This window comes from Oncorhynchus masou, unplaced genomic scaffold (assembly GCF_036934945.1).
Source record: "Oncorhynchus masou masou isolate Uvic2021 unplaced genomic scaffold, UVic_Omas_1.1 unplaced_scaffold_1951, whole genome shotgun sequence".
In the NCBI taxonomy this organism is placed as follows: Eukaryota; Metazoa; Chordata; class Actinopteri; order Salmoniformes; family Salmonidae; genus Oncorhynchus; species Oncorhynchus masou.
Window position 1 is genome coordinate 44,904 of NW_027008445.1, and position 27,130 is coordinate 72,033.

Consider the following 27,130-nt stretch of genomic DNA (forward strand, 5'->3'; position numbering starts at 1 on the left):
AAAAACAGACATCATCACCCTGACGAACTGAACCCGCTGGGTGTTATAAACAGACTCATCACCACCCTGACTAGCTGGGTGTTATAAACAGACTCATCACCCTGACTAGCTGGGTGTTATAAACAGACTCATCACCCTGACTAGCTGGGTGTTATAAACAGACTCATCACCCTGACTAACTGAACCCGCTGGGTGTTATAAACAGACTCATCATCATCACCCTGACTAAATGTCCCTGTGGGATGTGGCCTGACTGGTCTAGTGGGATGTGGCCTGACTGGTCTAGTGGGATGTGGCCTGACTGGTCTAGTGGGATGTGGCCTGACTGGTCTAGTGGGATGTGGCCTGTCTGGTCTAGTGGTGAGACCTGTCTGGTCTAGTGGTGAGACCTGTCTGGTCTAGTGGGATGTGGCCTGACTGGTCTAGTGGTGAGACCTGTCTGGTCTAGTGGTGAGACCTGTCTGGTCTAGTGGTGAGACCTGTCTGGTCTAGTGGTGAGACCTGTCTGGTCTAGTGGTGAGACCAGTCTACAGTGCCACCACAGTTCTGATTCCAGTGTGTATGTACCTCTCGTAGACAGGGGAACAGAATGTAGACTCCCAGAGCTCTGACTGCAGCAGCCTTCACCAGAGAGTTATCACTGTAGGTCAGCCCCAACAATACTGTTACACACAGAACCTGGCTCTTCTCCTAAACAGACAGAGAGAGAGAGAGAGAGAGAGAGAGAGAGAGAGAGAGAGAGAGAGAGAGAGAGAGAGAGAGACAGAGAGAGAGACAGAGATAGAGACAGACAGAGAGAGACAGACAGAGAGAGACAGAGAGACAGGGAGAGAGACAGAGAGAGAGACAGAGAGACAGAGACAGAGAGACAGAGAAAGAGAGACAGAGAGAGAGAGACACAGAGAGACAGAGAGACAGACACCATTGTAAATACAACTCATATCTATGCTTATTTATTTTATCTTGTGTCCTTTACCATTTGTACATTGTAAAAACACTGTATATATATATATATATATATATATATATATATATATAATATGACATTTGTAATGTCTTTATTGTTTTGAAACTTCTGTATGTGTGATGTCTACTGTTAATTTTTATTGTTTACCTTACTTGCTTTGGCAATGTTAACACATGTTTCCCATGCCAATAAAGCCCCTTGAATTGAATTGACAGAGACAGAGAGAGAGAGACAGAGAGAGAGAGAGAGAGACAGAGAGACAGAGAGAGAGAGAGAGAGACAGAGAGAAAGAGAGAGACATGGGAGAGAGAGAGAGAGAGAGAGACAGACAGAGAGAGAGACAGACAGAGACAGAGAGAGACAGGGAGAGAGAGAGAGACAGGGAGAGAGAGAGAGACAGGGAGAGAGACAGGGAGAGAGAGAGAGACAGGGAGAGAGAGAGAGACAGGGAGAGAGAGACTACTGAGCTAGACAGTCCCTTTAATTCGCACACACACACACACACACACACACACACACACACACACACAGGGTTGCAGATTGCATTGTACTTATTTTATGTGCAATCTTATTCCATTCTTATTAATTTGTTTACAACTATTCTTAATTTTATTGACACCGGTATTATAATAATAATTCTGTGTGATGGTGTGTGTGCGTGTATATATATGTGTATCTGCATGTGTGTGTGTGTGTGTGTGTGTGTGTGTGTGTGTGTGTGTGTGTGTGTGTGTGTGTGTGTGTGTGTGTGTGTGTGTATGTATGTATGTGTATATATGTATTATAGTTAATGATCTCATTTATAATAAGTGATATTCACTGGTTTGAGTAAAGTATATCGAAAAAAAAAATAAAAATAAAATAATACTATATATATATATATATATATATATATATATATATATATATATATATATATATATATATAGTATTATTTTATTTTTATTTGTTTTTTTTTCGATATACTTTACTCAAACCAGTGAATATCACTTATTATAAATGAGATCATTAACTATCAGCTCTTGGAATATCCAGGGCCTATACTCTTCACATTTTGGTTATAAAACAACAAATCCAGAATTGCTTAAAAACATCAAGGGACAGGACATCATAATCCTACTGGAAACATGGTGTCGTGGAGACATAGATACTCAGTGTCCCTCAGGCCATAGAGAAAGTTTACTACCGTCAATCAAACATAAACATGTTAAACGGGGCCGAGACTCAGGTGGAATCATCATTTGGCATAAGCAGGACTTAGCGCTGGATGAAATGAAAAAAAGGTACCACTCACATTTGGCTAAAACTTAAATAAGAATTTGTTCTTAACTGACTTGCCTAGTTAAATAAAGGTTAAATACATAAAAAAATAATAACTTCTGTATAGTAAACAGTAACTTACTTATTATTACTACTAGTGACTATCATTCAAAATCGTACTGGTAGGGGTGGTGGTAGTACTGGTACTAGTAGTAGGGGTGATGGTATTTTTTACATTTATTTTATTTCACCTTATTTAACCAGGTAGGCTAGTTGAGAACAAGTTCTCATTTACAACTTCGACCTGACCAAGATAAAGCATAGCAGTGTGAACAGACAACACAGAGTTACACATGGAGTAAACAATTAACAAGTCAATAACACAGTAGAAAAAAAGAGTCTATATACATTGTGTGCAAAAGGCATGAGGAGGTAGGCGAATAATTACAATTTAGCAAATTAACACTGGAGTGATAAATGATCAGATGGTCATTTGCAGGTAGAGATACTGGTGTGCAAAAGAGCAGAAAAGTAAATAAATATAAACAGTATGGGGATGAGGTAGGTAAATTGGGTGGGCTATTTACCGATAGACTATGTACAGCTGCAGCGATCGGTTAGCTGCTCAGATAGCAGATGTTTGAAGTTGGTGAGGGAGATAAAAATCTCCAACTTCAATGATTTTTGCAATTCGTCCCAGTCACATGACGCAGAGAACTGGAAGGAAAGGCGGCCAAATGAGGTGTTGGCTTTAGGGATGATCAGTGAGATACACCTGCTGGAGCGCGTGCTACGGGTGGGTGTTGCCATCGTGACCAGTGAACTGGCACCAGCATAGACTTGTAGATGACCTGGAGCCAGTGGGTCTGGCAACGAATATGTAGTGAGGGCCAGCCGACTAGAGCATACAGGTCGCAGTGGTGGGTGGTATAAGGTGCTTTAGTAACAAAGCGGATGGCACTGTGATAAACTGCATCCAGTTTGCTGAGTAGAGTATTGGAAGCCATTTTGTAGATGACATCGCCAAAGTCGAGGATCGGTAGGATAGTCAGTTTTACTAGGGTAAGTTTGGCGGCGTGAGTGAAGGAGGCTTTGTTGCGAAATAGAAAGCCGATTCTAGATTTGATTTTGGATTGGAGATGTTCGATATGCGTCTGGAAGGAGAGTTTACAGTCTAGCCAGACACCTGGGTACTTATAGATGTCCACATATTCTAGGTCGGAACCATCCAGGTTGGTGATGCTAGTCGGGCGTGCGGGTGCAGGCAGCGAATGGTTGAAAAGCATGCATTTGGTTTTACTAGCGTTTAAGAGCAGTTGGAGGCCACGGAAGGAGTGTTGTATGGCATTGAAGCTTGTTTGAGGTTAGATAGCACAGTGTCCAAGGACGGGCCGGAAGTATACAGAATGGTGTCGTCTGCGTAGAGGTGGATCAGGGAATCGCCCACAGCAAGAGCAACATCATTGATATATACAGAGAAAAGAGTCGGCCCGAGAATTGAACCCTGTGGCACCCCCATAGAGACTGCCAGAGGACCGGACAACATGCCCTCCGATTTGACACACTGAACTCTGTCGGCAAAGTAGTTGGAGAAGCAGGCAAGGCAGTCATTAGAAAATCCGAGGCTACTGAGTCTGCCGATAAGAATATGGTGATTGACAGAGTCGAAAGCCTTGGCCAGGTCGATGAAGACGGCTGCACAGTACTGTCTTTTATCGATGGCGGTTATGATATAATTTAGTACCTTTAGCGTGGCTGAGGTGCACCCGTGACCGGCTCGGAAACCAGATTGCACAGCGGAGAATGTACGGTGGGATTCGAGATGGTCAGTGACCTGTTTGTTGACTTGGCTTTCGAAGACGTTAGATAGGCAGGGCAGGATGAATATAGGTCTGTAACAGTTTGGGTCCAAGGTGTCTCCCCCTTTGAAGAGGGGGATGACCGCGGCAGCTTTCCAGTCCTTGGGGATCTCAGACGATATGAAAGAAAGGTTGAACAGGCTGGTAATAGGGGTTGCGACAATGGCGGCGGATAGTTTCAGAAATAGAGGGTCCAGATTGTCAAGCCCAGCTGATTTGTACGGGTCCAGGTTTTGCAGCTATTTTAGAACATCTGCTATCTGGATTTGGGTAAAGGAGAAGCTGGGGAGGCTTGGGCGAGTAGCTGCGGGGGGGTGGAGCTGTTGGCCGAGGTTGGAGTAGCCAGGAAGAAGGCATGGCCAGCCATTGAGAAATGCTTGTTGAAGTTTTCAATTATCATGGATTTATCGGTGGTGACCGTGTTACCTAGCCTCAGTGCAGTGGGCAGCTGGGAGGAGGTGCTCTTGTATGGGTAGTAAGGGTGATGGTTGTACTGGTAGTATGGGTGACTCTAGTACTGGTACAGGTAGTAGGGGTGATGGTAGTACTGGTACGGGTAGTAGGGGTGATGGTAGTACTGGTAGTATGGGTGATGGTAGTACTGGTACAGGTAGTAGGGGTGATGGTGGTACTGGTAGTAGGTGTGACGGTAGTACTGGTACTGGTATTAGGGGTGACTGTAGTACTGGTATGGGTAGAAGGGGTGATGGTAGTACTGGTACAGGTAGTAGGGGTGATGGTGGTACTGGTACTGGTATTAGGGGTGACTGTAGTACTGGTATGGGTAGTAAGGGTGACTGTAGTACTGGTATGGATAGAAAGGGTGATGGTAGTACTGGTATCAGTAGTAAGGGTGATGGTAGTACTGGTATGGATAGAAGGGGTAACGGTAGTACTGGTATGGGTAGTAGGGGTGACTGTAGTACTGGTACGGGTAGTAGGAGTGACTGTAGTACTGGTACGGGTAGTAGGGGTGACTGTAGTACTGGTACGGGTAGAAGGGGTGACTGTAGTACTGGTACGGGTAGTAGGGGTGACTGTAGTACTGGTAGTAGGCATGATGGTAGTACTGGTATGGGTAGTAGGGGTGATGGTAGTACTGGTATGGGTAGTAGGGGTGATGGTAGTACTGGTATGGGTAGTAGGGGTGATGGTAGTACTGGTATGGGTAGTAGGGGTGATGGTAGTACTGGTATGGGTAGTAGGCATGATGGTAGTACTGGTATGGGTAGTAGGGGTGATGGTAGTACTGGTATGGGTAGTAGGGGTGATGGTAGTACTGGTATGGGTAGAAGGGGTAATGGTAGTACTGGTATTGGTAGAAGGGGTAATGGTAGTACTGGTATGGGTAGAAGGGGTGATGGTAGTACTGGTATGGGTAGAAGGGGTAATGGTAGTACTGGTATGGGTAGTAGGGGTGATGGTAGTACTGGTATGGGTAGTAGGGGTGATGGTAGTACTGGTATGGGTAGAAGGGGTAACGGTAGTACTGGTATTGGTAGAAGGGGTAATGGTAGTACTGGTATGGGTAGAGGGGTAATGGTAGTACTGGTATGGGTAGTAGGGGTGACTGTAGAACTGGTATGGGGTGATAGTAATGATATAAGTTTAGAGATGGTGGTAGTAGTAGTAGTGGTAGTAATGATGATGACGGTAGTGATAGTAATGATGATGACGGTAGTAATGATGGATGTGGTAGTGATAGTAATGATGGTGACGGTAATGATAGTAATGATGGTGATGGTAGTAATCATGACGTTATCGATAGTAATGATGGTGACGGTAGTGGTAGTAATGATGCTGGTAGTAATGATGGTAGTGATAGTAATGATGATGACGGTAGTGATAGTAATGATGGTGATGGTAGTAATCATGACGTTATTGACAGTAATGATTATGATGGTAGTAATGATGATGGTAGTGGTAGTAATCATGACATTATTGATAGTAATGATTATGATGGTAGTAATGATGATGGTAGTGGTAGTAATGATGGTGACGGTAAAGCTGGTATTGATGATGACGGTAGTGGTAGTAATGATGATGATGGTAGTAATGATGATGACGTTGTTGATAGTAAAATGATGACGGAAGTAATTATGATGGTAGTGATAGTAATGATGATGATGGTAGTAATGATGATGACGGTAGTGATAGTAATGATAATGATGTAGGTAATGATGGTGACGGTAGTGAAAGTGATGATGATGATGGTAGTGATAGTAATGATGATGACGGTAGTAATGATGATGACGGTAGTCATAGTAATGATGATGATGGCAGTGGTAGTAATGAAGATGATGGTAGTAATGATGATGACGGTAGTGATAGTAATGATGATGATGGTAGTGATAGTAATGATGATGATGGTAGTAATGATGATGACGTTGTTGATAGTAAAATGACGACGGAAGTAATTATGATGGTAGTGATAGTAATGATGGTGACGGTAGTGGTAGTATTGATGATGACGGTAGTGATAGTAATAATGATGCTGGTAGTAATGATGGTGATGGTAGTAATGATGATGACGGTAGTGATAGTAATGATGGTGACGGTAATGATAGTAATGATGGTGATGGTAGTAATCATGACGTTATTGATAGTAATGATGGTGACGGTAGTGGTAGTATTGATGATGACGGTAGTGATCGTAATGATGCTGGTAGTAATGATGGTAGTGATAGTAATGATGATGACAGTAGTGATAGTAATGATGGTGATGGTAGTAATCATGACGTTATTGATAGTAATGATGATGACGGTAGTGGTAGTAATGATGATGACGGTAGTGATAGTAATGATGCTGGTAGTAATGATGGTAGTGATAGTAATGATGATGACGGTAGTGATAGTAATGATGGTGATGGTAGTAATCATGACGTTATTGATAGTAATGATTATGATGGTAGTAATGATGATGGTAGTGGTAGTAATCATGACATTATTGATAGTAATGATTATGATGGTAGTAATGATGATGGTAGTGGTAGTAATGATGGTGACGGTAAAGATAGTATTGATGATGACGGTAGTGGTAGTAATGATGATTATGGTAGTAATGATGATGACGTTGTTGATAGTAAAATGATGACGGAAGTAATTATGATGGTAGTGATAGTAATGATGATGATGGTAGTAATGATGATGACGGTAGTGATAGTAATGATAATGATGTAGGTAATGATGGTGACGGTAGTGAAAGTGATGATGATGATGGTAGTGATAGTAATGATGATGACGGTAGTAATGATGATGACGGTAGTGGTAGTAATGATGATGATGGCAGTGGTAGTAACGAAGATGATGGTAGTAATGATGATGACGGTAGTGATAGTAATGATGATGATGGTAGTGATAGTAATGATGATGACGGTAGTGATAGTAATGATGATGATGGTAGTAATAGTAATGATAATGATGGTAGTAATGATGATGACGTTGTTGATAGTAAAATGATGACGGAAGTCATTATGATGGTAGTGATAGTAATGATGGTGACGGTAGTGGTAGTATTGATGATGACGGTAGTGATAGTAATGATGACGATGGTAGTGGTAGTAATGATGATGACGGTAGTGATAGCAATGATGATGAGGGTAGTGATAGTAATGATGCTGGTAGTAATGATGGTAGTGATAGTAATGATGATGACGGTAGTGATAGTATTGATGATGACAGTAGTGATAGTATTGATGATGACAGTAGTGGTAGTAATGATGATGACGGTAGTGGTAGTAATGATGATGACGGTAGTGATAGTAATGATGTTGACAATAGTGATAGTAATGATGATGACGGTAGTGGTAGTAATGATGATGACGGTAGTGGTAGTAATGATGATGACGGTAGTGATAGTAATGATGCTGGAAGTAATGATGGTAGTGATAGTAATGATGATGACGGTAGTGGTAGTAATGATGATGACGGTAGTAATGATGATGACGGTAGTGGTAGTAATGATGATGACGGTAGTGGTAGTAATGATGATGACGGTAGTGATAGTAATGATGCTGGAAGTAATGATGGTAGTGATAGTAATGATGATGACGGTAGTGATAGTAATGATGATGACGGTAGTGGTAGTAATGACGATGACGGTAGTGGTAGTAATGACGATGACGGTAGTGGTAGTAATGATGATGACGGTAGTGGTAGTAATGATGATGACGGTAGTGGTAGTAATGATGCTGGTAGTAATGATGGTAGTGATAGTAATGATGGTGACGGTAGTGATAGTAATGATGATGACGGTAGTGATAGTAATGATGCTGGTAGTAATGATGGTAGTGATAGTAATGATGATGACGGTAGTGGTAGTAATGATGATGACGGTAGTAATGATGATGACGGTAGTGGTAGTAATGATGGTGATGGTAGTAATGATGATGATGGTAGTGATAGTAATGATGATGACGGTAGTGATAGTAATGATGATGACGGTAGTGATAGTAATGATGTTGGTAGTAATGACGGTAGTGATAGTAATGATGACGACGGTAGTGGTAGTAATGATGATGACGGTAGTGATAGCAATGATGATGAGGGCAGTGATAGTAATGGTAGTTGTAGTAATGATGGTAGTGATAGTAATGATGATGACGGTAGTGATAGTATTGATGATGACAGTAGTGATAGTAATGATGTTGACAATAGTGATAGTAATGATGGTGACGGTAGTGGTAGTAATGATGATGACGGTAGTGGTAGTAATGATGATGATGGTAGTGATAGTAATGATGCTGGTAGTAATGATGGTAGTGATAGTAATGATGATGACGGTAGTGATAGTAATGATGATGATGGTAGTAATGATGATGACGGTAGTGATAGTAATGATGGTGATGGTAGTAATTATGATGGTAGTGGTAGTAATCATGACGGTAGTGATAGTAATGATGGTAGTGATAGTAATGATGATGAGGGTAGTGATAGTAATGATGCTGGTAGTAATGATGGTAGTGATAGTAATGATGATGACAGTAGTAATAGTAATGATGACGGTAGAGGTATTAGTGATGATGTGTGAAGCTGTGTGAAGGATTGTGGCAGGATAAAGGGTACCTACAGGTAGCTGTGTGAAGGCCTGTGGCAGGATAGAGGGTACCTACAGGTAGCTGTGTGAAGGCCTGTGGCAGGATAGAGGGTACCTACAGGTAGCTGTGTGAAGGCCTGTGGCAGGATAGAGGGTACCAACAGGTAGCTGTGTGAAGGCCTGTGGCAGGATAGAGGGTACCTACAGGTAGCTGTGTGAAGGCCTGTGGCAGGATAGAGGGTACCTACAGGTAGCTGTGTGAAGGCCTGTGGCAGGATAGAGGGTACCTACAGGTAGCTGTGTGAAGGCCTGTGGCAGGATAGAGGGTACCTACAGGTAGCTGTGTGAAGGCCTGTGGCAGGATAGAGGGTACCTACAGGTAGCTGTGTGAAGGCCTGTGGCAGGATAGAGGGTACCTACAGGTAGCTGTGTGAAGGCCTGTGGCAGGATAGAGGGTACCTACAGGTAGCTGTGTGAAGGCCTGTGGCAGGATAGAGGGTACCTACAGGTAGCTGTGTGAAGGCCTGTGGCAGGATAGAGGGTACCTACAGGTAGCTGTGTGAAGGCCTGTGGCAGGATAGAGGAGAGGGTGTCACAGGCGCTGGTCTGTAGAGTAGGATGCTGATGACTCTGAAGAGCTCCGTTCAGCGGACCACTCAATACATCCACCCAGAACTGGACCACCTGCAGCACACACGCAATTAGACAGACACGTTAGAAAGACAGACAGTTTAGAACGACAGACAGTTTAGACAGCTTAGACAGACAGCTTAGACAGACAGGCTAGACAGGCAGTTGTCCACATACTTTTGGTCATGCATGTGGTAATGTGTAATAATTATTCTATTGTATGTGATTGGACAGGGAGCAGCTACTCTTCCTGGGGTTTATTATGGATCCCCATTTGTTCCTGCCAAGGCAGCAGCTACTCTTCCTGGGGTTTATTATGGATCCCCATTAGTTCCTGCCAAGGCAGCAGCTACTCTTCCTGGGGTTTATTATGGATCCCCATTAGTTCCTGCCAAGGCAGCAGCTACTCTTCCTGGGTTTTATTATGGATCCCCATTAGTTCCTGCCAAGGCAGCAGCTACTCTTCCTGGGGTTTATTATGGATCCCCATTAGTTCCTGCCAAGGTAGCAGCTACTCTTCCTAGGGTTTATTATGGATCCCCATTAGTTCCTGCCAAGGCAGCAGCTACTCTTCCTGGGGTCCAATCACATACAACATAATACATTATTACTCTACAATAACATACACTGCATCACCAAAAGTATATGGACAACTGCTCGTTGAACATCTCATTCCAAAATCATGGCCATTAACATGGAGTTGGTCCTCCCCCCTCTGCTGCTGTAACAGCCTCCACTCTTCTGGGAAGGCGTTCCACTATATGTTGGAACATTACTGCAGGGACTTCCATTCAGTCAGAAGAGCATTAGTGAGGTCGGTCACTGATGTTGGGCGATTAGTCCTGGCTCGCAGTCAGCTTTCCAATTCATCCCAAAGGTGTTCGATGAGGTTGAGGTCAGGGCTCTGCGCAGGCCAGTCAAGGTCTTCCACAACGATCTCGACAAAACAATGTATAGACCTCACTTTGTGCACGGGGGCATTGTCATGCTGAAACAGGAACAGGTCTTCCCCATACTGTGGAAGCATAGAATCATCTGGAATGTTATTGTATGCTGTAGCCTTAAGATTTTCCTTCCCTTGAACGAAGGGGCCTAGCCCGAACCATGAAAAACAGCCCATGACCCCAATTACTCCCCCACCAAACGTTACAGTTGGCACTATGCCAAGTGTGATTCATCACTCCACAGATCTCGTTTCCAGTGTCCAGAGTCCAACAGCGGTGAGCTTTACACCACTCCAGCCAACGCTTGGCATTGCGCATGGTGATCTTAGGCTTGTGTGCGGCCGCTCGGCCATGGAAACCCATTTCAAGAAGCACCCGATGAAGTCTAACACAGCCCCCACAATCTTTTAAAAATGTTTTTCTCTCAGCCAATCATCAGTCATTTATGTAAGTGCTGTGCTTGTTTAGTGTCCTTCCCTATAAGTGTGTTGAAAGTCTGTTGTCAATTTGTTTAATGTGAAATAGCATTGTATCTGGTCAAATTAAGGGTTGGTAACAGGCTGATTGGTCAGCTATTTGAGCCAGTAAATGATGCTTTGCTATTCTTGGGTAGTGAAATGACTTGCTTTTCCTTCAGACCTGAGGGAACAGACAGACAGTTGTGGCAGAGGGCCAGACAGAGGTGTACCTGTGAGATGGGGACCCTGCAGCTCTCTGACTGGCTGTTGTCTGGTCTGTACTGTTGGATGATACCTGTCCCCAACTCCTCTAGTAACTATGGAGAGAGATGTTATGTTTGTCTCGTTACTCCACATTAATTAATAAATTAAACAAACTGCACATTGATGAGTGTGTGTCACCTTGGCTCCGTGTAGTTGAATGGAGGGGTCTGTCTCTCGGAGGCAACGTGCGCTCACCTGCCCCAGCTCACAGAGACACGCCTGGCACAGAGGGAAGTAACCACGCACCAGGTGGGCTAGCACCTAACAGTCACACACACACACACACACACAGGTTTCCATTAGCCAATCAAATAAAATTGTCCCAAGAAATAATACAAAATAATACTTTTTATTCAGTGGTTGTGCTCTAACTTCCAAGGTTAATATTCTTCACAGATAATACATTACCAAGCTGCTGGGACATTACTGTCAGTTTGTATTCTAATCATCTACTGACGCAAGTTAGCTACAAACTAACCATCTACTGAGGCTAGTTAGCAACAAACTAACCATCTACTGACGCAAGTTAGCTACAAACTAACCATCTGACGCTAGTTAGCTACAAAGAATCATCTACTGACGCCAGCTAGCTACAATCTAACCATCTACTGACGCTAGTTAGCTACCAACTAACCATCTGCTGACGCTAGCTACGACCTAACCATCTCCTGATGCTAGCTAGCTACAAACTAACCATCTACTGACGCTAGTTAGCTACAAACGAACCATCTACTGACGCTAGTTAGCTACAAACTAACCATCTGCTGACGCTAGCCAGCGACGAACAAATCATCTACTGACGCTAGCTTGCTACAAACTAACCATCTACTGACGCTAGTTAGCTACAAACTAACCATCTACTGATGCTCACTAGCTACAAACTAACAAATTACTGACGCTAGCTAGCTACAAACTAACCATTTACTGACGCTAGCTAGCTACAAACTAACCATCTACTGATGCTCACTAGCTACAAACTAACAAATTACTGACGCTAGCTAGCTACAAACTAATCATCTACTGACGCTAGCTTGCTACAAACTAACCATCTACTGACGCTAGTTAGCTACAAACTAAACATCTACTGACGCTAGTTAGCTACAAACTAACCATCTGCTGACGCTAGCCAGCGACGAACAAATCATCTACTGACGCTAGCCAGCGACGAACTAATCATCTACTGACGCTAGCTTGCTACAAACTAACCATCTACTGACGCTAGTTAGCTACAAACTAACCATCTACTGATGCTCACTAGCTACAAACTAACAAATTACTGACGCAAGCTAGCTACAAACTAACCATTTACTGACGCTAGCTAGCTACAAACTAACCATCTACTGATGCTAGCCAGCGACGAACTAACAAATTACTGACGCTAGCTAGCTACAAACTAACCATTTACTGACGCTAACCATCTACTGATGCTCACTAGCTACAAATTAACAAATTACTGACGCTAGCTAGCTACAAACTAATCATCTACTGACGCTAGCTTGCTACAAACTAACCATCTACTGACGCTAGTTAGCTACAAATTAACCATCTACTGATGCTCACTAGCTACAAACTAACAAATTACTGACGCTAGCTAGCTACAAACTAACCATTTACTGACGCTAGCTAGCTACAAACTAACCATCTACTGATGCTAGCCAGCGACGAACTAACAAATTACTGACGCTAGCTAGCTACAAACTAACCATTTACTGACGCTAGCTAGCTACAAACTAACCATCTACTGATGCTCACTAGCTACAAACTAACAAATTACTGACGCTAGTTAGCTACAAACTAACCATCGACTGACGCTAGCTAGCTACAAACTAACCATTTACTGACGCTAGCTAGCTACAAACTAACCATCTACTGATGCTCACTAGCTACAAACTAACAAATTACTGACGCTAGTTAGCTACAAACTAACCATCAACTGACGCTAGCTAGCTACAAACTAACCATCTACTGATGCTCACTAGCTACAAACTAACAAATTACTGACGCTAGTTAGCTACAAACTAACCATCGACTGACGCTAGCTAGCTACAAACTAACCATTTACTGACGTTAATTAGCTACAAACTAACCATCGACTGACGCTAGCTAGCTACAAACTAACCATCTACTGATGCTCACTAGCTACAAACTAACAAATTACTGACGCTAGCTAGCTACAAACTAATCATCTACTGACGCTAGCTTGCTACAAACTAACCATCTACTGACGCTAGTTAGCTACAAACTAACCATCTACTGATGCTCACTAGCTACAAACTAACAAATTACTGACGCTAGCTAGCTACAAACTAACCATTTACTGACGCTAGCTAGCTACAAACTAACCATCTACTGATGCTAGCCAGCGACGAACTAACAAATTACTGACGCTAGCTAGCTACAAACTAACCATCTACTGATGCTCACTAGCTACAAACTAACAAATTACTGACGCTAGCTAGCTACAAACTAATCATCTACTGACGCTAGCCAGCGACGAACTAATCATCTACTGAAGCTAGCCAGCGACGAACTAATCATCTACTGAAGCTAGCCAGCGACGAACTAATCATCTACTGACGCTAGCCAGCGACGAACTAATCATCTACTGACGCTAGCCAGCGACGAACTAATCATCTACTGACGCTAGCTTGCTACAAACTAATCATCTACTGACGCTAGCCAGCGATTTAACTAATCATCTACTGACGCTAGCCAGCGACGAACTAATCATCTACTGACGCTAGCTTGCTACAAACTAATCATCTACTGACGCTAGCTTGCTACAAACTAATCATCTACTGACGCTAGCCAGCGACAAACTAATCATCTACTGACGCTAGCTTGCTACAAACTAACAATCGACTGATGCTCACTAGCTACAAACTAACAAATTACTGACGCTAGTTAGCTACAAACTAACCATTTACTGACGCTAGTTAGCTACAAACTAACCATTTACTGACGCTAGTTAGCTACAAACTAACCATCGACTGACGCTAGCTAGCTACAAACTAACCATCTACTGATGCTCACTAGCTACAAACTAACAAATTACTGACGCTAGCTAGCTACAAACTAACCATTTACTGACGCTAGCTAGCTACAAACTAACCATCTACTGATGCTAGCCAGCGACGAACTAACAAATTACTGACGCTAGCTAGCTACAAACTAACCATTTACTGACGCTAACCATCTACTGATGCTCACTAGCTACAAACTAACAAATTACTGACGCTAGCTAGCTACAAACTAATCATCTACTGACGCTAGCTTGCTACAAACTAACCATCTACTGACGCTAGTTAGCTACAAACTAACCATCTACTGATGCTCACTAGCTACAAACTAACAAATTACTGACGCTAGCTAGCTACAAACTAACCATTTACTGACGCTAGCTAGCTACAAACTAACCATCTACTGATGCTAGCCAGCGACGAACTAACAAATTACTGACGCTAGCTAGCTACAAACTAACCATTTACTGACGCTAGCTAGCTACAAACTAACCATCTACTGATGCTCACTAGCTACAAACTAACAAATTACTGACGCTAGCTAGCTACAAACTAATCATCTACTGACGCTAGCCAGCGACGAACTAATCATCTACTGAAGCTAGCCAGCGACGAACTAATCATCTACTGACGCTAGCCAGCGACGAACTAATCATCTACTGACGCTAGCCAGCGACGAACTAATCATCTACTGACGCTAGCTTGCTACCAACTAATCATCTACTGACGCTAGCCAGCGACGAACTAATCATCTACTGACGCTAGCCAGCGACGAACTAATCATCTACTGACGCTAGCCAGCGACGAACTAATCATCTACTGACGCTAGCTTGCTACAAACTAATCATCTACTGACGCTAGCTTGCTACAAACTAATCATCTACTGACGCTAGCTTGCTACAAACTAATCATCTACTGACGCTAGCCAGCGACAAACTAATCATCTACTGACGCTAGCTTGCTACAAACTAACCATCGACTGATGCTCACTAGCTACAAACTAACAAATTACTGACGCTAGTTAGCTACAAACTAACCATTTACTGACGCTAGTTAGCTACAAACTAACCATTTACTGACGCTAGTTAGCTACAAACTAACCATCGACTGACGCTAGCTAGCTACAAACTAACCATTTACTGACGCTAGCTAGCTACAAACTAACCATCTACTGATGCTCACTAGCTACAAACTAACAAATTACTGACGCTAGTTAGCTACAAACTAACCATCGACTGACGCTAGCTAGCTACAAACTAACCATCTACTGATGCTCACTAGCTACAAACTAACAAATTACTGACGCTAGTTAGCTACAAACTAACCATCGACTGACGCTAGCTAGCTACAAACTAACCATTTACTGACGTTAATTAGCTACAAACTAACCATCGACTGACGCTAGCTAGCTACAAAGTAACCATCTACTGACGCTAGTTAGCTACAAACTAACCATCTACTGATGCTCACTAGCTACAAACTAACAAATTACTGACGCTAGCTAGCTACAAACTAATCATCTACTGACGCTAGCTTGCTACAAACTAACCATCTACTGACGCTAGTTAGCTACAAACTAACCATCTACTGATGCTCACTAGCTACAAACTAACAAATTACTGACGCTAGCTAGCTACAAACTAACCATCTACTGATGCTCACTAGCTACAAACTAACAAATTACTGACGCTAGTTAGCTACAAACTAACCATCGACTGACGCTAGCTAGCTACAAACTACCATTTACTGACGTTAATTAGCTACAAACTAGCTACAAAGTAACCATCTAACGCTAGTTAGCTACAAACTAACCATCTACTGATGCTAACCATCTACTAGCTTAGTTACAAACTAACCATCTACTGATGCTCACTAGCTACAAACTAACAAATTACTGACGCTAGCTAGCTACAAACTAACCATCTACTGACGCTAGCTAGCTACAAACTAACCATCTACTGATGCTAACCATCTACTGATGCTCACTAGCTACAAACTAACAAATTACTGACGCTAGCTAGCTACAAACTAACCATTTACTGACGCTAGCTAGCTACAAACTAACCATCTACTGATGCTGATGCTAACTAACAAATTAGCTACAAGCTACAAACTAACCATTTACTGACGCTAGCTAGCTACAAACTAACCATCTACTGATGCTCACTAGCTACAAACTAACAAATTACTGCGCTAGCTAGCTACAAACTAATCATCTACTGACGCTAGCCAGCGAACTAATCATCTACTGAAGCTAGCCAACGAACTAATCATCTACTGACGCTAGCCAGCGACGAACTAATCATCTACTGACGCTAGCCAGCGACGAACTAATCATCTACTGACGCTAGCTTGCTACAAACTAATCATCTACTGACGCTAGCCAGCGACGAACTAATCATCTACTGACGCTAGCCAGCGACGAACTAATCATCTACTGACGCTAGCTTGCTACAAACTAATCATCTACTGACGCTAGCTTGCTACAAACTAATCATCTACTGACGCTAGCCTGCTACAAACTAATCATCTACTGACGCTAGCCAGCGACAAACTAATCATCTACTGACGCTAGCTTGCTACAAACTAACCATCGACTGATGCTCACTAGCTACAAACTAACAAATTACTGACGCTAGTTAGCTACAAACTAACCATTTACTGACGCTAGTTAGCTACAAACTAACCATTTACTGACGCTAGTTAGCTACAAACTAACCATCGACTGACGCTAGCTAGCTACAAACTAACCATTTACTGACGCTAGCTAGCTACAAACTAACCATCTACTGATGCTCACTAGCTACAAACTAACAAATTACTGACGCTAGTTAGCTACAAACTAATCATCTACTGACGCTAGCCAGCGACAAACTAATCATCTACTGACGCTAGCTTGCTACAAACTAACCATCGACTGATGCTCACTAGCTACAAACTAACAAATTACTGACGCTAGTTAGCTACAAACTAACCATTTACTGACGCTAGTTAGCTACAAACTAACCATTTACTGACGCTAGCTAGCTACAAACTAACCATCTACTGATGCTCACTAGCTACAAACTAACAAATTACTGACGCTAGTTAGCTACAAACTAACCATCGACTGACGCTAGCTAGCTACAAACTAACCATTTACTGACGTTAATTAGCTACAAACTAACCATCGACTGACGCTAGCTAGCTACAAAGTAACCATCTACTGACGCTAGTTAGCTACAAACTAACCATCTACTGACGCTAGTTAGCTACAAACTAACCATCTACTGACGCTAGCCAGCGACGAACTAATCATCTACTGACGCTAGCTAGCTACAAACTAACCATCTACTGACGCTAGTTAGCTACCAACTAACCATCTACTGACGCTAGTTAGCTACCAACTAACCATCTGCTGTTAGCTACCAACTAACTGACGCTAGTTAGCTACGAACTAACCATCTACTGACGCTAGCTAGCTACAAACTAACCACCTAATGACGCTAGTTAGCTACAAACTAACCATCTACTGACGCTAGTTTGCTACGAACTAACAATCTCCTGACGCTAGTTTGCTACAAACTAACAATCTCCTGACGCTAGTTAGCTACAAACTAACCATTTACTGCCGCTAGCTAGCTACAAACTAACCATCTACTGACGCTAGCTACAAACTAACCATTTACTGATGCTCGCTAGCTCCGACCTAACCATCTCCTGACGCTAGCGAGCTACGACCTAACCATCTACTGACGCCAGCTAGCTACAAACTCACCATCTCCTGACGCTAGCTAGCTACAAACTAACCATCTACTGACGCTAGTTAGCTACAATCTAACCATCTACTGACGCTAGCCAGCGACGAACTAATCATCTACTGACGCTCGCTAGCTACAAACTAACCATTTACTAAAGCTAGCTAGCTACAAACTAACCATCTACTGACTCTAGCTAGCTACAAAGTAAACATCTACTGACGCTAGTTAGCTTCAAACTAACCATCTACTGACGCTAGCTAGCTACAAACTAACCATCTACTGACGCTAGCTACGAACTAACCATCTACTGACGCTTGCTAGCTACAAACTGACCATTTACTGACACTAGCTAGCTACAAACTAACCATTTACTGACGCTAGCTAGCTATAAACTAACCATCTACATCTACTGACGCTAGCTAGTGTAACGGATGTGAAACGGCTAGCTTAGTTAGCGGTGGTGCGCGCTAAATAGCGTTTCAAATCGGTGACGTCACTTGCTGTGAGACCTTGAAGTAGTAGTAGTTCCCCGCGGCTTTTGTGGAGCGATGGGTAAAGATGCTTCGTGGGTGACTGTTGTTTATGTGTGTAGAGGGTCCCTGGTTCGCGCCCGGGTATGGGCGAGGGGACGGTCTAAAGTTATACTGTTACACTAGCTACGAACTAACCATCTACTGACACTAGCTACGAACTAACCGTCTACTGATGCTAGCTACGAACTAACCGTCTACTGATGCTAGCTACGAACAAACCATCTACTGACGCTAGTTAGCTACGAACTAACCATCTACTGACGCTAGTTAGCTACGAACTAACCATCTACTGACGCTAGTTAGCTACGAACTAACCATCTACTGACGCTAGTTAGCTACGAACTAACCATCTACTGACGCTAGTTAGCTACGAACTAACCATCTACTGACACTAGTTAGCTACGAACTAACCATCTACTGACGCTAGTTAGCTACGAACTAACCATCTACTGACGCTAGTTAGCTACGAACTAACCATCTGCTGACGCTAGTTAGCTACGAACTAATCATCTACTGACGCTATGTAGCTACGAACTAACCATCTACTGACGCTAGTTAGCTACAAACTAACCATCTCCTGACGCTAGCCAGCTACGAACTAATCATCTACTGACGCTAGCTAGCTACAAACTAACCATCTACTGACGCTAGCTAGCTACGAACTAATCATCTACTGACGCTAGCTAGCTACAATCTAACAATCTACTGATGCTATCTAGCTACGAACTAACCACCTACCGACGCTAAATAGGTGAAATGTCTTTCTGACCTGTAAGGCCTCCAGGCGGACTGGGGAGGGCTCTAGAGCTGTAGCCCCTCCTCCTCCTGGACCCTCGCTGTCTGAATGATCGTCTTTGGGTTGAGTGACAAGCGACACACACAGCTGCAGCAGCCAGGGCACGCCTGGCTCCTCCTCTCCTGGAGTATGTGAGCCCCGAGGTGTGTGTGAGTTGTGGTATTTGTGGGAGGATGGAGTATGAGGTGAGGAAAAGCCCTCCCTCTGCCTCCAGCTCAGCCCCGTCTCCTGCGAGGTGTGTGTAAGGAGTAGCTGTACCTCAGAAAGAGGGGCTTGGGTCGACACCAACGCTCCATACAGTGTCAGAACAGACACCCGCACGTTCACGTCTAGGAGAGAACACAAAGTCTGTAAAAACACACAGACTGGTGCCAGAGGTAGGTGTGTGTGTGTGTGTGTGTGTGGTGTGTACCTCTGTGTCGGAGGTAGGGTTGTATCTGTCTCCACAGCGGGCTGAGCAGGCCGGGTCTCAGGCGGTTATAGGGAGCATTACACACCAGGTGAGCCAGGCACTGAAACACACACACACACAGGTCAAACGTTCACAGATTATCACCTCGACGATCTGAGTGAGTGAGTGAGTCACCTCGACGATCTGAGTGAGTGAGTGAGTGAGTCACCTCGACGATCTGAGTGAGTGAGTGAGTGAGTCACCTCGACGATCTGAGTGAGTGAGTGAGTGAGTCACCTCGACGATCTGAGTGAGTGAGTGAGTGAGTCACCTCGACGATCTGAGTGAGTGAGTCACCTCGACGATCTGAGTGAGTGAGTCACCTCGACGATCTGAGTGCGTGCGTGAGTGAGTCACCTCAACGATCTGAGTGCGTGCGTGAGTGAGTCACCTCGACGATCTGAGTGAGTGAGTCACCTCGACGATCTGAGTGAGTGAGTGAGTCACCTCGACGATCTGAGTGAGTGAGTGAGTCACCTCGACGATCTGAGTGAGTGAGTGAGTCACCTCGACGATCTGAGTGAGTGAGTGAGTCACCTCGACGATCTGAGTGAGTGAGTGAGTCACCTCGACGATCTGAGTGAGTGAGTGAGTCACCTCGACGATCTGAGTGAGTGAGTGAGTCACCTCGACGATCTGAGTGAGTGAGTGAGTCACCTCGGCGATCTGAGTGAGTGAGTGAGTCACCTCGGCGATCTGAGTGAGTGAGTCACCTCGGCGATCTGAGTGAGTGAGTCACCTCGGCGATCTGAGTGAGTGAGTCACCTCGGCGATCTGAGTGAGTGAGTCACCTCGACGATCTGAGTGAGTGAGTGAGTCACCTCGACGATCTGAGTGAGTGAGTGAGTCACCTCGACGATCTGAGTGAGTGAGTGAGTCACCTCGACGATCTGAGAGCGTGAGTGAGTGAGTCACCTCGACGATCTGAGTGCGTGCGTGAGTGAGTCACCTCGACGATCTGAGTGCGTGAGTGAGTCACCTCGACGATCTGAGTGAGTGAGTGAGTCACCTCGACGATCTGAGTGAGTGAGTGAGTCACCTCGACGATCTGAGTGAGTGAGTGAGTCACCTCGACGATCTGAGTGAGTGAGTGAGTCACCTCGACGATCTGAGTGAGTGAGTGAGTCACCTCGACGATCTGAGTGAGTGAGTGAGTCACCTCGACGATCTGAGTGAGTGAGTCACCTCGACGATCTGAGTGAGTGAGTCACCTCGACGATCTGAGTGAGTGAGTCACCTCGACGATCTGAGTGAGTGAGTGAGTCACCTCGACGATCTGAGTGAGTGAGTGAGTCACCTCGACGATCTGAGTGAGTGAGTGAGTCACCTCGACGATCTGAGTGAGTGAGTCACCTCGGCGATCTGAGTGAGTGAGTGAGTCACCTCGACGATCTGAGTGAGTGAGTCACCTCGGCGATCTGAGTGAGTGAGTCACCTCGGCGATCTGAGTGAGTGAGTCACCTCGGCGATCTGAGTGAGTGAGTCACCTCGGCGATCTGAGTGAGTGAGTCACCTCGGCGATCTGAGTGAGTGAGTCACCTCGGCGATCTGAGTGAGTGAGTCACCTCGGCGATCTGAGTGAGTGAGTCACCTCGGCGATCTGAGTGAGTGAGTCACCTCGGCGATCTGAGTGAGTGAGTGAGTCACCTTGGCGATCTGAGTGAATGAGTCACCTTGGCGATCTGAGTGAGTGAGTCACCTTGGCGATCTGAGTGAGTGAGTCACCTTGATGATCTGAGTGAGTGAGTCACCTTGATGATCTGAGTGAGTGAGTCATCTTGATGATCTGAGTGAGTGAGTCACCTTGATGATCTGAGTGAGTGAGTCACCTTGGCGATCTGAGTGAGTGAGTGAGTGAGTCACCTTGGCGATCTGAGTGAGTGAGTCACCTTGGCGATCTGAGTGAGTGAGTCACCTTGATGATCTGAGTGAGTGAGTGAGTCACCTTGATGATCTGAGTGAGTGAGTGAGTGAGTCACCTTGATGATCTGAGTGAGTGAGTGAGTGAGTGAGTCACCTTGATGATCTGAGTGAGTGAGTGAGTCACCTTGATGATCTGAGTGAGTGAGTGAGTCACCTTGATGATCTGAGTGAGTGAGTGAGTCACCTTGATGATCTGAGTGAGTGAGTGAGTCACCTTGATGATCTGAGTGAGTGAGTGAGTGAGTCACCTTGATGATCTGAGTGAGTGAGTGAGTCACCTTGATGATCTGAGTGAGTGAGTGAGTGAGTCACATTGATGATCTGAGTGAGTGAGTGAGTGAGTCACCTTGATGATCTGAGTGAGCGTGTGAGCAGAGGCCTCGGCCAGCAGAGCGAGGGAGAGCGAGCGGTGAAGCTCGCGGACGGCGGTGGCGAGGGAGAAGGAGAATGGAGTGTACGAGGTTCTGGCTGGAGCCAAGTCTTCAGCCACGCCCAGGAACTGACGGGAACCATCGAGCAATGCAGACACCACCTGGAGTGCACACGCACGCACCTGGAGGGAGAGAGACCAGCATTACACAAACACGCACCTGGAGGGAGAGAGACCAGCATTACACAAACACGCACCTGGAGGGAGAGAGACCAGCGTCTCACACACACACACCTGGAGGGAGAGAGACCAGCGTCTCACACAGACACACACACACGGAGGGAGAGAGACCAGCGTCTCACACACACACACACACACACACCTGGAGGGAGAGAGACCAGCGTCTCACACACACACACCTGGAGGGAGAGAGACCAGCGTCTCACACACACACACACCTGGAGGGAGAGAGACCAGCGTCTCACACACACACACACACACCTGGAGGGAGAGAGACCAGCGTCTCACACACACACACACACACACACACCTAGAGGGAGAGAGACCAGCGTCTCACACACACACCTGGAGGGAGAGAGACCAGCGTCTCACACACACACCTAGAGGGAGAGAGACCAGCGTCTCACACACACACACACACACCTAGAGGGAGAGAGACCAGCGTCTCACACACACACACACACACCTAGAGGGAGAGAGACCAGCATCTCACACACACACACACACACACACACCTAGAGGGAGAGAGACCAGCGTCTCACACACACACACACCTGGAGGGAGAGAGACCAGCGTCTCACACACACACACACACACCTAGAGGGAGAGAGACCAGCGTCTCACACACACCTGGAGGGAGAGAGACCAGCGTCTCACACACACCTCGAGGGAGAGAGACCAGCGTCTCACACACACCTCGAGGGAGAAAGACCAGCGTCCCACACACACACCTAGAGGGAGAGAGTCCAGCGTCTCACACACACACCTGGAGGGAGAGAGACCAGCGTCTCACACACACACACACCTAGAGGGAGAGAGACCAGCGTCTCACACACACCTGGAGGGAGAGAGACCAGCGTCTCACACACACCTCGAGGGAGAGAGACCAGCGTCTCACACACACCTAGAGGAAGAGAGACCAGCGTCCCAGACACACACCTAGAAGGAGAGAGACCAGCGTCTCACACACACACCTGGAGGGAGAGAGACCAGCGTCTCACACACACCTGGAGGGAGAGAGACCAGCGTCTCACACACACCTGGAGGGAGAGAGACCAGCGTCTCACACACACCTGGAGGGAGAGAGACCAGCGTCTCACACACACCTGGAGGGAGAGAGACCAGCGTCTCACACACACCTGGAGGGAGAGAGACCAGCGTCTCACACACACCTGGAGGGAGAGAGACCAGCGTCTCACACACACCTCGAGGGAGAGAGACCAGCGGTCTCAAAAACACACACCTGGAGGGAGAGAGACCAGCGTCTCAAAAACACACACCTGGCGGGAGAGAGACCAGCGTCTCACAAACACACACCTGGACAGAGAGAGACCAGCGTCTCACAAACACACACCTGGAGGGAGAGAGACCAGCATCTCACACACACCTGGAGGGAGAGAGACCAGCCTCACACAAACACACATCTGGAGGGAGAGACCAGGGTTACTTTTCAGGTGTGTGTACCTACCTTGGGTGAGGGGTCCTTCAGTACTACAGTGAGCAGTGTGAGCGGAGGAGGTCCACCAATGGGAGCATCCGGTATGAACGACGACCAATAGCCATACAGCGTCCTCTTTTCAACTGCCTTCACCACGGCTAGGAGACACAGCAACACACCCTGCCGCACCCTGCCATGGAACAACCTGGTGGGAGAGAACACACACACACACATATATTACCACACACACACACACACACAGAGAGAGAGAGAGAACAGGACAATGCATTACCTCAGTTTACTGTGAGCTGCTCCCTCAGGATCAGAGAACTCTGAATCAGAACTGCTCCTCTTCCATAACGGATAGAGAGACGGAACGCCTGGAGAAGGAAGTACCGAGGTCTTAGACCAGGCCTCCCCTCCTCTTCCTCCTCTCTGGAGCCTGGGTTCTGCCTCTCTCTCCTCATCCTCCCCTCCTCCTTTCCTCCCCCGTCCTCGAGACTTCTTCTTCTTATTCTACAGAGAGAAAGAAAGAGAAGGGGGGAGAGTAGGAGAAAGAGGAGAGAGAGAGAAGGGGGGAGAGTAGGAGAAAGAGGAGAGACAGAGAGAAGGGGGAGGGGAGAAAGAGGAGAGACAGAGAAGGGGGGAGAGCGGAGAAAGAGGAGAGACAGAGAGAAGGGGGGAGAGGGGAGAAAGAGGAGAGACAGAGAGAAGGGGGAGAGGGGAGAAAGAGGAGAGACAGAGAGAAGGGGGAGAGGGGAGAAAGAGGAGAGACAGAGAGAAGGGGGGAGAGGAGAGACAGAGAGAAGGGGGAGGGGAGAAAGAGGAGAGACAGAGAAGGGGGGAGAGTAGGAGAAAGAGGAGAGACAGAGAAGGGGGGAGAGGGGAGAAAGAGGAGAGACAGAGAGAAGGGGTAAGAGGGGAGAAAGAGGAGAGACAGAGAGAAGGGGGAAGAGGGGAGAAAGAGGAGAGACAGAGAGTAGGGGGGAGAGGGGAGAAAGAGGAGAGACAGGGAGAAGGGGGAGAGGGGAGAAAGAGGAGAGACAGAGAGAAGGGGAAAGAGGGGAGAAAGAGGAGAGAGAGAGAAGGGGGAAGAGGGAGAAAGAGGAGAGACAGAGAGAAGGGGGGAGAGGGGAGAAAGAGGAGAGACAGAGAGAAGGGGGAAGAGGGGAGAAAGAGGAGAGACAGAGAGAAGGGGGAGAGGGGAGAAAGAGGAGAGACAGAGAGAAGGCGAAAGAGGGGAGAAAGAGGAGAAACAGAGAGAAGGGGGAAGAGGGGAGAAAGAGGAGAGACAGAGAGAAGGCGAAAGAGGGGAGAAAGAGGAGAAACAGAGAGAAGGGGGAGAGGGGAGAAAGAGGATAGACAGAGAGAAGGGGGAGAGGGGAGAAAGAGGAGAGACAGAGAGAAGGGGGAGAGGGGAGAAAGAGGAGAGACAGAGAGAAGGCGAAAGAGGGGAGAAAGAGGAGAGACAGAGAGAAGGGGGAGAGGGGAGAAAGAGGAGAGACAGAGAGAAGGCGAAAGAGGGGAGAAAGAGGAGAGACAGAGAGAAGGGGGAGAGGGGAGAAAGAGGAGAGACAGAGAGTAGGGGGGAGAGGGGAGAAAGAGGAGAGACAGAGAGAAGGGGAAGAGGGGAGAAAGAGGAGAGACAGAGAGAAGGCGAAAGAGGGGAGAAAGAGGAGAGACAGAGAGAAGGCGAAAGAGGGGAGAAAGAGGAGAGACAGAGAGAAGGCGAAAGAGGGGAGAAAGAGGAGAGACAGAGAGAAGGGGGAAGAGGGGAGAAAGAGGAGAGACAGAGAGAAGGGGGAAGAGGGGAGAAAGAGGAGAGACAGAGAGAAGGGGGAGAGGGGAGAAAGAGGAGAGACAGAGAGAAGGGGGAAGAGGGGAGAAAGAGGAGAGACAGAGAGAAGGCGAAATAGGGGAGAAAGAGGAGAGACAGAGAGAAGGCGAAAGAGGGGAGAAAGAGGAGAGACAGAGAGAAGGGGGAAGAGGGGAGAGGGGAGAAAGAGGAGAGACAGAGAGAAGGGGGGAGAGGGGAGAAAGAGGAGAGACAGAGAGAAGGGGGAGAGGGGAGAAAGAGGAGAGACAGAGAGAAGGCGAAAGAGGGGAGAAAGAGGGGAGACAGAGAGAAGGCGAAAGAGGGGAGAAAGAGGAGAGACAGAGAGAAGGGGGAGAGGGGAGAAAGAGGAGAGACAGAGAGAAGGCGAAAGAGGGAGAAAGAGGGAGAGACAGAGAGAAGGGGAAAGAGGGGAGAAAGAGGAGAGACAGAGAGAAGGGGGAGAGGGGAGAAAGAGGAGAGACAGAGAGAAGGCGAAAGAGGGAGAAAGAGGAGAGACAGAGAGAAGGGGGAGAGGGGAGAAAGAGGAGAAACAGAGAGAAGGGGGAGAGGGGAGAAAGAGGAGAGACAGAGAGAAGGCGAAAGAGGGAGAAAGAGGAGAGACAGGGAGAAGGCGAAAGAGGGGAGAAAGAGGAGAGACAGAGAGAAGGCGAAAGAGGGGAGAAAGAGGAGAGACAGAGAGAAGGCGAAAGAGGGGAGAAAGAGGAGAGACAGAGAGAAGGGGGAGAGGGGAGAAAGAGGAGAGACAGAGAGAAGGCGAAAGAGGGGAGAAAGAGGAGAGACAGAGAGAAGGCGAAAGAGGGGAGAAAGAGGAGAGACAGAGAGAAGGGGGAGAGGGGAGAAAGAGGAGAGACAGAGAGAAGGCGAAAGAGGGGAGAAAGAGGAGAGACAGAGAGAAGGGGGAGAGGGGAGAAAGAGGAGAGACAGAGAGAAGGGGGAGAGGGGAGAAAGAGGAGAGACAGAGAGAAGGGGGAGAGGGGAGAAAGAGGAGAGACAGAGAAGGGGGAGAGGGGGGAAAGAGGAGAGACAGAGAGAAGGGGGAGAGGGGAGAAAGAGGAGAGACAGAGAGAAGGGGGAGAGGGGAGAAAGAGGAGAGACAGAGAGAAGGCGAAAGAGGGGAGAAAGAGGAGAGACAGAGAGAAGGGGGAGAGGGGAGAAAGAGGAGAAACAGAGAGAAGGGGGAGAGGGGAGAAAGAGGAGAGACAGAGAGAAGGCGAAAGAGGGGAGAAAGAGGAGAGACAGGGAGAAGGCGAAAGAGGGGAGAAAGAGGAGAGACAGAGAGAAGGCGAAAGAGGGGAGAAAGAGGAGAGACAGAGAGAAGGCGAAAGAGGGGAGAAAGAGGAGAGACAGAGAGAAGGGGGAGAGGGG

At 46.4% G+C, this 27,130-nt stretch overlaps 1 protein-coding gene across 1 annotated transcript in view; it reads right to left on the bottom strand.

Annotated features, from left to right (window-relative positions):
* Positions 1-434: 434 nt before the first annotated feature.
* LOC135532627 (HEAT repeat-containing protein 6-like) overlaps positions 435-27,130 on the bottom strand; it is a 47,164-nt gene continuing 20,468 nt past the window's right edge. The window contains exons 8-16 of the mRNA XM_064960095.1: positions 24,221-24,444; positions 23,959-24,133; positions 22,227-22,433; positions 19,919-20,018; positions 19,480-19,835; positions 11,556-11,678; positions 11,384-11,470; positions 9,671-9,805; positions 435-690 (exon numbers count right to left, since the gene is read on the bottom strand). Coding sequence (XP_064816167.1) covers positions 511-690; positions 9,671-9,805; positions 11,384-11,470; positions 11,556-11,678; positions 19,480-19,835; positions 19,919-20,018; positions 22,227-22,433; positions 23,959-24,133; positions 24,221-24,444 — 1,587 coding nt within the window. The 3' untranslated portion in view covers positions 435-510. The remainder of the gene's footprint in view (positions 691-9,670; positions 9,806-11,383; positions 11,471-11,555; positions 11,679-19,479; positions 19,836-19,918; positions 20,019-22,226; positions 22,434-23,958; positions 24,134-24,220; positions 24,445-27,130) is intronic.